Consider the following 12,115-nt stretch of genomic DNA (forward strand, 5'->3'; position numbering starts at 1 on the left):
ATCCTAAGCAGTGAAGCATGGTGGTAGTAGTGACATGGCGTGAGCATGTATGACTGTCAATGGAACTGGCTCTCTTGTATTTATTAATGACGTGACTGCTAACAAAAGCAGCAGGATGAATTCTGAAGTGTTTGAAGTTTCTGCTCATATTCAGCCAAATGCATCAGAACTCATTGGACGGTGCTTCACAGTGCAGATGGAGAATGACCCAAAGCTTACTGCAAAAGCAACCAAAGAGTTTTTGAAGGGAAAGAAGTGGAATGTTCTGCAATGGCCAGGTCAATCACCTGACTGAATCCGTTTGAGCATGCATTTCACTTGCTGAAGACAAAACTGAAGGGAAAATGCCTCAAGAACAAGCAGGAACTGAAGACAGTTGCTGTTGAGGCCTGGCAGAGCACCACCAGGAATGAAACCCAGGGTCTGGTGATGTCTCTGTGCTCCAGACTTCAGGCTGTAATTGACTGCAAAGAATTTGCAATCAAGTATTAACAAGTGTAAGCTTGATTTATGATTATCATTCTGTCCAATTACTTTTGGTCCCTTAACAAGTGGGAGGCACATATGTAAACTGTTGTAATTCTTACAGCGTTCACCTGATATGGATGCAAATACCCTCAAATTAAAGCTGACAGTCTGCAGTTAAAGCACATCTTCATTTCATTTCAAATCTATTGTGTTGGTGTAGAGAGCCAAAAAGGGTTGAATTGTGTCAATGTCCAAATATTCATAGACATAACTGTGTGTATGTGTGTGTATATATATATATATATATATATATATATGCAAATTTAAGTAAATCACATTCATGAAAATTGGCACAGACAAGCAGCATTTGCCTCAATTGCATCTTCTGCACTAGGTAAAAAAATAAGTTCAACCTGAGCCAATTATTTGCAATCAATTAATCTACAGCAAGTGATATGCATGTTCCTGTTTGGTGTGAACCAAATTAATTATCTTTTCAATTTAAGGTTTCTATCATGATAGTAAAAATAGACTCTTTAGTAAATAAAAAAATACACAAATACATATTACAATGCTGATATATCATATGGCATATCCAACTCCAAAGCATATATCACTTAAACAAAATTTAACTAAACAATGATTACATTTTGCATAAAGATTCCAGATGTTGACCTTTGGCATGCAGACTAAAGTCCTCAAGATTGTAAGCCAAGATTGTAATAAAAAAGATGTACAAGATGCAGATCTGTGAACCGCGTTAGGACTCTGATAAGGCTGATAATGAACAATTTGAAATGAATGATAAATCTGTTAAGATGTTAGTTAATGGTTAGCTAACTACTGAACTATAATGAAAGGTAAAAGCTTTCATCTTGGACAGTGTTTTTACTTCTGTTGTTCTACAGATCTGTGATATGAGGGTTATTACGCTACTGAATTGATAATGTTTTACACAGTTGCACACAGATAATAATATCATGCCATTCATTGCATTAGACGTTTTGAGTGAGACCTCCTCAGCAATAAATTATCTCCATCTTTTTTTTTGTTGATTGCCGCCTATTCCCTTGTTGCCAGATATTGCTAACAAGGGGGATTTCAGTGACTTTGAATGTGGCATGGTTGTTGGTCCGTGTATTTCAGAAACTGCTGATCTACTGGGATTTTCACGCACAACCATCGTTAGGGTTTTAGAATTATCTGAAAAAAAGGAAATATCCAGTGAGGGGCAGTTCTGTGGGCGCAAATGCCTTGTTGATGCCAGAGGTCAGAGGAGCATCTCTGAACACACAACACGTCCAACCTTGAGGCGGATGGGCTACAGCAGCAGAAGACCACACCAGGGGCCGCTCCTGTCAGCTAAGAACAGGAAACTGAGGCTACAATTCACACAGGCTCACCAAAACTGGACAATAGAAGATTAGAGAAACGTTGCCTGGTCTGATGAGTCTCCATTTCTGCTGCCACATTCAGATGGTCGGGTCAGAATTTGGCCTCAACAACATGAAAGCATGGATCCATCCTGCCTTGCATCAGCGGTTCAGGCTGGTGGTGGTGGTGTAATGGTGTGGGGGATATTTTCATAGCACACTTTGGGTCCATTAGTACCAATTGAGCATCATGTCAACACCACAGCCTACCTGAGTATTGTTGCTGATCATGTCCATCCCTTTATGACCACAGTGTCTCCATCTTCTGATGGCTACTTCCACCAGGATAACACACCATGTCATAAAGCGTGAATCATCTCAGACTGGTTTCTTGAACATGACAATGAGTTCACTGTACTCAAATGGCCTCCACAGTCATCAGAACTCAATCCAATAGAGCACCTTTGGGATGTGGTGGAACGGGAGATTGGCATCAAGGATGTGCAGCCAACAAATCTGCAGCAACTGTGTGATGCTATCATGTTGATATAAACCAAAATCTGGAATAGTTCCAGTATCATGTTGAATCTATACCACGAAGGATTAAGGCTGTTCTGATGGCAAAAGGGGGTCTGTGAAGTTTGCCAATCATAGTGTGAGCGCACAAGCATCACCAACGGTACAACCTTCCAACGTCCCCTAGGCTCTTGGCACATGGGAATGGGAATGATTTAGAAGAATTACCAGACATCATACTGGGCCAGGCAGCCGGCTCCTCTGCTGAGTCTGGTGCTGGGGAACTTGCTTTAGCAGAGCAGAATAAGTGCACATATCTCCGTGTTAGGCAGCATGATGCTTAATTACCTCCCGATGGACCGGGATTACCCAGTAATTGGGAGGAAACCGCCTCCACTGGAAGATTATAAAATCTCACAAATGTATAAGGCAGATATCTGTGACAGAGGTGCCACATGCTAACAACCAAGAGGAGGTGACACTTCTTATTGAGTGTGGTATCAACTATCCAGGGGGCCAACAATGCCGATTGCATTTAAGCGCCAAGGGACAGAATGCAAGACCCAGAAGTATGTGTCTGAATGCAGTCACAATACTGATCTTGTCTCTCTACAAGCTTTTGTTCCTGTGGAAAGAGAGATGTTGGCTCTTAAGTGAAACCCTGATGTGCCATCTTGCAGGTGGAACTGCACTCAACAATTGCATAGGCATTTCATACAATTCAGAGTGTTTGGTCTGCTAAGTGAATCCCCTTAGTCGATCCTGACATAACTTGGAGGGATCGACTGAAGGGGAACTGAACAGCAGCCATGCACTCCTTGAGCTTGAGGAATCTTACATCCAGCTGTGTTTATGTGAGATTGTCCACAAGATGTGAATTGTGCCAACCTTACAAGGTCTTGAAGAGATGACGCCAACCCATCAAAGACATGATACCAAACCTATGAGGAATTCAAGCACAGCACAAAGTCTTAAGCAACACACAAACTGTTCTTAATGTTAATAATGAACAGATTAATTCATTGTAGATGTGTGGCACACAGAAACTTCACCTTTTTGAAATGTGCACAATTATTATATAGCTGCAAGTTTACCCATGCATATCTACCGCTCACCCTTTTGACTGTAGTGTAATAATCTACACCTTTATTTAAACAGTGCAATAAAGATCCAATCATAAAGATAACTTCTTTTGCAAACCACTTTCGTTTACATTTCCTGGAACTGCTACCCGGTCGAGGAAAACGAACGAATGTGAAAGTAACTCTCACATAATGATTAAACACTTCAACCCAACTATAAAAATAGCAAAAAGTGCCACCTTCCTCACCTCAGAGTCGTCGTTTTTGGCTACTCTTAATTTACTGCATGCTCCCTTGCAAGAATCCATGCAAATAATCCACGTTTTCACTCTATGAATGAACAGCTTTGTGTGATCCTTGAATGTTTGACAGAGGAGGCAGATTTGAAATCGGTCTGCAATTTAATTCCTTAGAATTGAGTTTAAGTGAATAATAATGAGGAATTAATTTGATCAAGAAAGGTTTCTATGACTTCTGGAAACAATCGCTGTTAATAGAGGACCCAAAATTCATGTCGTTTATTTGAATGAATATTGAGAAACACATGCTGGTGCTTTGTTTCTACTTGGCCACTATATCACATAAAACCTCAAGATAGTGTTAATTTTCTTGAAAAATAAGCAGATCTAGAAGATTTTAATGTTTTAAGTTATAAATGTTTTAATGTTTTCTATCCATGCCAGATGAATTGCCTCCAGTAACTCTATTTGAAATGAAATGCAGACTGTCAGCTTTAATTTGAAGGTATTTACATCCAAATCAGGTGAACGCTGTAGGAATTACAACAATTTGCATATTTGCTTCCCACTTTTTAAGGGACCAAAAGTAATTGGACAATTGTGTGTATATATAACCCATCAAAGACATGATACCAAACCTATGAGGAATTCAAGCACAGCACAAAGTCTTAAGCAACACACAAACTGTTCTTAATGTTTATAATGAACAGATTAATTCATTGTAGATGTATGGCACACAGAAACATCACCTTTTTGAAATGTGCACAATTATTATATAGCTGCAAGTTTACCCATGCATATCTACTGCCCACCCTTTTGACTGTGATGTAATAATCTACGCCTTTATTTAAACATTGCAATAAAGATCCAATCATAAAGATAACTTCTTTTGCAAACCACTTTCGTTTACAAGGAAAACGAACAAATGTGAAAGTAACTCTCACATAATGATTAAACACTTCAATCCAACTATAAAAATAGCAAATAGTGCCACCTTCCTCACCTCAGAGTCGTCGTTTTTGTCTGGACATGGCTGAATGACAATCATCATCATCTTCTGATCTTGTTTCTGCTCCTGAAAGAAAGATTAAATCGACAGCAGTATTCTTCGGTAAGTTAAAGATTAAGAGTGATCATCACATTACCGAATACTTTGTGATACTGTAAATATGTTTCTGTATTTCCTCCAGCTCTATAGTCTAAGGGTTTTGACTGGATCAAGATGCTGCCAATCATTAAATATCTTCTGATTTTAGCAGCTCTTGGACAGGTGAGATGAAGTATCAGTGTGAATATTACAGACATCAGTGTTCATGATGTGCTCAGTAGCCTTATTATCGCTGCAGGATCACACGACAGCTGAAGGAAAGAATCTGGATATGGCGCTGAAATCTGTTGATGATCAATATGAGGGCTGCATTAATGACATGGCTCATATGGTGACGACAGTGTATATGAAGAAGGAAACATCTGATCCTAAATCTAATTTCACAAAGGCTTGGGAAGATGGTGTAAGGAATGCCAAGAAACCAACAGATGCAAACTTGAAAATGAATCATTCAATCGCCATTCATGTGTACACTGGTGACCGAGTCTATAGCACGTTCAATAAGGCTGTCGGTAGTGATAAGAACAGATACAAAGATAAGAAGTACAACTGGTATTCACTTCACTTTTGGTTAACGGAAGCCGTACAGATTCTGAGAAAAAACCAAGGCGGGTGCAAGACATCATACCGGGGTACAAAAGACACGTACAGCACCAAGAATGTTGTTGGCAAAGAGGTTCGTTTCGGATCATTTGCATCCTCTTCTTTTAAACAAGCAGAAGCAAATAGATTTGGAGACAAGTCTTGCTTTGAGATCTACACTTGTCAAGGTGCTCATGTGGAGAAGTACTCTGTGTATCCTCACGAAAAAGAGGTGCTGATTCCTCCTTATGAGACGTTTAATGTCACTGCTGTCAGGACAAAAAAAGATGACCCAAAACTGTGGTGTGACTCTGTGTTTACTTTGAGGAGCCTCAGAACAATAAGCTATGTCAACTGTGCCGCCGCATCCAGCAGTGGAAAACCAGTTGCTTTCTTCAGTGTTGTGTCAATTTCAGCTTTATTTTGCTACGTGTTTAAGTACTAGTCAGCTAACCCATTTATTAAAAAAATAATAATAATTATACCTTGAATTATATGAACACGTATATCAAATTGTAGCTAATATGTACATATTTGTAATCACAATGGCATATATATATATATATATATATATATATATATATATATATATATATATATATATATATATATGTAAGCTTGACATTATTTTAAAATGAAATTGTATACGTGTAAAAATCCAAATATGAACTTGTGTGCCATAAACTGTATGTAATTTGCAAATACTTCCATGTGTCAGATTTCTATGTGGGTACTGCATGGTTCTTGGGTTTGCTGAACACTGAATTAATTCATATCCACAGTGTTGATCATTTATCTGATCGCCTTTGTGAAGCAAATAAATCTCTCAAATAATTTCTCTCTCCCGATTCTCTTTGATGAACAGCGTGGTGTCAGTGAAAATAAAAACTCAATGGCACAGTGATCAGTTTCTGCAGTCTAACATGTCGTCCTGCAATAGGATATACGCCGAGCTAGAGTTGTTCCCATATTGATAAACTTCCGGTGACCTGTTATTGTGAGTTTTTTTCTATTTTATACGGTTGCTTTTACAGCATCGATGTTGTAATGTAATCAAAATACAATCAGTTGAACAGACTTTGGTATTTATTTAGTTGCTCAAGCATAAAACGAGACAAAGCCGTTAACTCGCACGTGCCCGTCAGAATCGGCAGGCTAGCGCAGAAGCTCCATTGAATATACTGGGGTAAAATAAATGCTCATATTATAAAGACACGGCAGGGGAAATGTTATTTAATGCAGTGCTTCTTGTACAATATGAGACCCACTTTATATCAGATATCACTCAGCCAGTGGAGATCGCTGATTTATAAAGAAAACAGACCTTAAACGTGCTGGTTTTGACTGGCATACAGTTCACCGGAAACGATTAACCCAGGTTACTGGCAAATTAAAAGTCCTGTTAGCATGCTAGGGCATATACCCTGTGATGGGTGCATATTAGCAATTATAAAGCTGTAGTTACTAAGAAAAGGTACATTGTGTATAATAAAAAGATCAACAAATCACCCACCACGACCACTCTCTTGTAAATGTGTTTCATGTCGAATACGAAAGTGAAAGCGTGCTGAAATATCACTGAGAGCTGTTTATCTGTCAGGAAAATTGACAGAAATAATCATCTGATCATCTTTTCATATTTTAATCTTATATTTTGTATTACGTCTGCTGTTTTGTTCATTTCAGGGGTCTGTGCTTCATACCTCGCTTTAATGATCTAAGATGATTTGGCAGATGTTGGATCTGTTCATCTTGATAGCTGATCTCTGGCTAATTTGGTTCTTCAAACAAGTTCGCTAATCTGAATGTCTGGATGAGCTGATCTGAGATCATCGCGTGTGTTGTGAAGGACAGATCTATCGATCCTCAATCATGATCAGCAATGCAACGATTGGCTGACGGCACAGCAGCGTAATGACATCATCTGATTAATATTCAATTATTCATATGAGCAAAATTATATAAAATTTGTAGTAAACAGTTTGGTAATTATGATACGCAATAACTTTCCACATTTGTTGTGAGCTGCAGGCTTTACACTTCCATGTGTCAAGAGTATTTAGCAATTTATTTAGTTGTACATTTTAGATGGGATTTTCTTTACTATAGCCTAGACCTGTTTTAGTTTCTTAATCGGCGTAATGAATTTAAATTAATTTTGCATCAAAAAAGCATTTTGATATTGGTAAAGGCGTCTGCAACTTTAGTGAAGCATCAAATCACCATCATACTAACTGTCAAAACACGTGCATGACTGTATAAATTATTATTCCTTTATTAAAAACAAACAAAAAAAAAAAACAGCTGAACATTGTGCACGTCTATTATCAGACGTTGTACTAGAGCTGGATCAGTACCTACAGTGTGCATTTGTATCTAAAAAAAAATCCATATTAATAAATGTTCTCTTTGACCCCCTTGGGCAGAACCATCCCGTTTCTGTACTTTTATTTACTAAGTTTTATTTATTTATATATATATATATATATATATATATATATATATATATATATATATATATATATATATATATATATTTTTTTTTTTTTTTAAACATATGTATATAAACATAAATATTAATTATTTAATATTAAATATTACTATTATAAATGTGAATAAATAAACTTTTTTTAAACTACTTTACTTTTTTCCCCCAGGTGTATCTAATAGATTACTATTGTAAGAAAATATCAGCATGTGAACTGACCCAATCTAATCCTGTTTATATGAAATAACCCTGCTCCCTAGCAGGTTTGAGCTACCAGACCTGTTGCTATAACAACAACTCTCGGATAAGTTTTGAAGAACAAAACGATCCTGGATCATGTCAATAACCAAATCCAGCCGAGTAATCCACGTACGAAGAACAGACCCCTGCTCTGACACCTTGAAAGAAAGATCAACATTGATCTGCTTCATGATCTGATGCAGTCTCGGTTTATCGGTTATTTCTCTCTATAATTTAAGCCTATAGTGCAGAATTCAAACCAACTTCTTTAAGCTCATAATTAATAATGAAAAGTCATTAAATGTCTTAATTTAAAATAATTAGATGTCTGGCAATAGATCGATTAATTCAATATGTCGATTTATACAACCCTTGACACCTAAAATGAGACTGTGAGAAAGTCTTACCTCTGATTTATATTTGGTGACGATGTCTGTGGGTGTCACCATTCAAAATTAAAGTTGACCCATTCACTTTTAATGTCTCATCATCATCATCATGAATTGAAATGTATAACCGCTGAACATGTGGGACTCCGAAAAATAAACCCTGAAACTCTGACCGGTGTGAGGAGAGTTATCACATGTGACTTGTTTTAATTGTTTTGGTTCGTTTAGAAACTGCCGTGTAAAAGCAAACCGCACCAAGAACAAAAATAAATCCCTGTTTCGGAACAAAACCATCAATCTACAGGTGTGAAAGCAGCCTAAATAACAAAATAGCTTAATTTCGTTTAGTTATATGAACTTTGCAATACACCTAGAAGCACTTGCATTACATTAGTGCATTAACCAAAGAGCTTGTACCTGGAAAATGTGCAGTGGTGTAACACGGGGAGTGACACAGACAACTGAAGTTTAGGATCCACTTGCAGGTTTAATCAAAGTCAGGCAAGCAATGGTCAACACAGTTGCAAACAGATGTATAAAGGCAGTCCAGAATCGTAGTCAAATGCATCCGGCGAGAGGTCAGAAGGCAGGCGGCAGACAGGGAGAACTAGATAAACCAGACTAGGGTCAAAACACAGGAAAACAAGACTAGGAAACCATGTTGAAATGTCACTTTACAGATAACAAGACTCTGCAATGTGAATGAGTGTGTGCGCTGCTTAAATGGTGTTTGTAATCAGTCTTTGACGATCCTCAGGTGGTGCGAGTGTAATCAGTAGAGACTTGGAGCAGCTGTGAGTATGTGTGTGGCATGACTGAATATGTAGTCCATTAATGGCGGAATTGTAGTCCATGTGTGTGAGATCCAGCGATCTGGGAGTTATGATCGCTGGTGATCGTGACAAGTGGACTCATTTAAAATCAATAAAAGTTTGTTCAACTTAGTTTCACAAGTAAACTTGTGATCTGCAGAATTAATTTGCAGAGACTTGATGGCAGCACTAAGAGTTCAGCAACAGTAAGATATATTGGTATGTGTGATTTCTACACTGTAAAATATCCAGAAATTAGCAGTCTTCCATATTTTGTGATTTATGTTTTGATTTTCCCGTTTATTTCTGCTTTTGAATTGCATTATGGGATCTTGATCTTTCTTCAAACAACCTTTAACCTTGAAAAGTTGTGAATAAGTGACTTTTCTTTGCAGTGCTATATTGACTGAGTTGTTGTATATTACGCTACAGAAACCTTGTAATAAACTGCAGCACATTTACTGTTATTATACAGACTTATTTCTCTAGATATTATTTCTTATCCATTATATTACTACTTCAAACTACTAAAATGCCAATAAAGTCACTTTGTTAAACTGTAGAGTTGAATTTTCAACATTAGAAGTGGACAGAGCAGAGATCGACATCCCATAATGCACTTCACAACTGTAAATAAATGCAAAACACACAACATACTGAAAGTGTTCATTAACAGATGACAGAGATATTGATGCCTGTCAAGCTGTGAATAATGACAATGTTATGGTTTAATCTTATTAAAATGATCCCCACCCCCAAAAACTGCTTTAAGCTGAATAGTATGTTAAATTATCAGTGTCTCCAACTCAAACATTAACCATCCTGTTGTCTTATAATTAATTAATTAAATTGTTACTATTAACAATAAGTGAGTAAACCTGCTGCTTTTACAGTGATTAGTTGACTTTACTTTAAATAACTGAGTAAATCTGTTGCTAGTTGACTATTTTTGGGTGAACTCAACTAAGCCTTTACTTAATCCCGCTAGAAACTGTTGAAAATATTTGAGTGTGCCGTGGCTGTAAACCAGAGAATCCAGCACTGACTCTTTTCAAATAAATACAGTTCAGTGACTCAAGTCTTCACTTCTGGACATGTGCTGACCCAAATGAACAATCAATCCAACAACCATTCCACAACATAAAATCAACTAATGACAATCAACGGTCATACGATTCCTCTGGGGTTGATTTGTCCTGTGCGTTTTCTGGTTTAACACACAATATTAAACAGAAGCCAGTTCCTCTTTACCCACATGAAAAAATAACTATAGTAAATCATAGTAAATACTGTAGTGTTTTTAAATCCTACTATAGTAAAGTACCTGTAATTAATCTGTTATGGTGATTCTACTGTTGCTACGGTAACACAACAACTAGAGTAATTGATCTGTTGTAGTAAATCTATAGTTGCTATGGTAACACAACAACTATAGTAATTGATCTGTTGTGGTGATTCTATAGTTCCTATGGTAACAACAACTATAGCAATTGATCTGTTGTGGAGATTCTACAGTTGCTATGGTAACATGACAACTAGTGATTGATCTGTTGTGGTGATTCTACAGTTGTTATGGTAGCATAACAACTATAACGATTGATCTGTTGCGGTGATTCTACAGTTGCTATGGTAGCATAACAACTATAATGATTGATCTGTTGTGGTGAGTCTACAGTTGCTATGGTAGCATAACAACTATAATGATTGATCTGTTGTGGTGAGTCTACAGTTGCTATGGTAGCACAACTATAGCGATTGATCTGTTGTGGTGATTCTACAGTTGCTATGGTAACACAACAACTTCAGTAATTGATCTGTTGCGGTGATCTATAGTTGCTATGGTGGCATGAGAACTCTAGCGACTGATCTGTTATGGTGATTCTACAGTTGCTATGGTAACAGGACAACTATAATGATTGATCTGTTGCAGTGATTCTAGTTGCTATGGTAGCAGAACAACTTTAACGACTGATCTGCTAAGGTGATTCTTCAGTTGCTATAGTAGCGTGACAACTATAGCAACTGATCTGTTGTGGTGATTCTAGTTGCTATGGTAGCAGGACAACTCTAGCGATTGAACTGTTGCGGTGATTCTAGAGTTGCTATGGTAGCAGAACAACTTTAGCGACTGATCTGTTAAGGTGATTCTTCAGTTGCTATAGTAGCATGACAACTATAGCAACTGATCTGTTGTGGTGATTCTAGTTGCTATGGTAGCACAACTATAGCGATTGATCTGTTGTAGTGATTCTACAGTTGCTATGGTAGCAGGACAACTCTAGCAACTAAACTGTTGCGGTGGTTCTACAGTTGCTATGGTAGCACAACTATAGCGATTGATCTGTTGTGGTGATTCTACAGTTGCTATGGTAACACAACAACTTCAGTAATTGATCTGTTGCGGTGATCTATAGTTGCTATGGTGGCATGAGAACTCTAGCGACTGATCTGTTATGGTGATTCTACAGTTGCTATGGTAACAGGACAACTATAATGATTGATCTGTTGCAGTGATTCTAGTTGCTATAGTAGCAGAAAACTTTAGCGACTGATCTGCTAAGGTGATTCTTCAGTTGCTATAGTAGCGTGACAACTATAGCAACTGATCTGTTGTGGTGATTCTAGTTGCTATGGTAGCAGGACAACTCTAGCGACTGAACTGTTGCGGTGGTTCTACAGTTGCTATGGTAGCACGACAACTATAACAATTGATCTGTTGTGGCGATTCTACCGTTGCTATGGTAGCACGACAACTAGAGCTATTGATCTGTTGCTGTGATTCTACAGTTGCTATGGTAGCAGGACAAGTCTAGCAACT

General features: G+C 37.6%; 1 protein-coding gene across 1 annotated transcript in view; it reads left to right on the forward strand.

Annotated features, from left to right (window-relative positions):
- The window catches only part of LOC130216868 (GPI-linked NAD(P)(+)--arginine ADP-ribosyltransferase 1), a 10,720-nt gene extending 4,880 nt beyond the window's left edge, over nt 1-5,840 (forward strand). Inside the window, exons 3-4 of the mRNA XM_056448766.1 lie at nt 4,877-4,948; nt 5,025-5,840. Of these exons, the coding sequence (XP_056304741.1) occupies nt 4,877-4,948; nt 5,025-5,813 (861 nt within the window). The 3' untranslated portion in view covers nt 5,814-5,840. The remainder of the gene's footprint in view (nt 1-4,876; nt 4,949-5,024) is intronic.
- The last annotated feature ends 6,275 nt before the right edge of the window (nt 5,841-12,115 follow it).

Source organism: Danio aesculapii, chromosome 3 (genome assembly GCF_903798145.1).
Source record: "Danio aesculapii chromosome 3, fDanAes4.1, whole genome shotgun sequence".
NCBI lineage: Eukaryota > Metazoa > Chordata > Actinopteri > Cypriniformes > Danionidae > Danio > Danio aesculapii.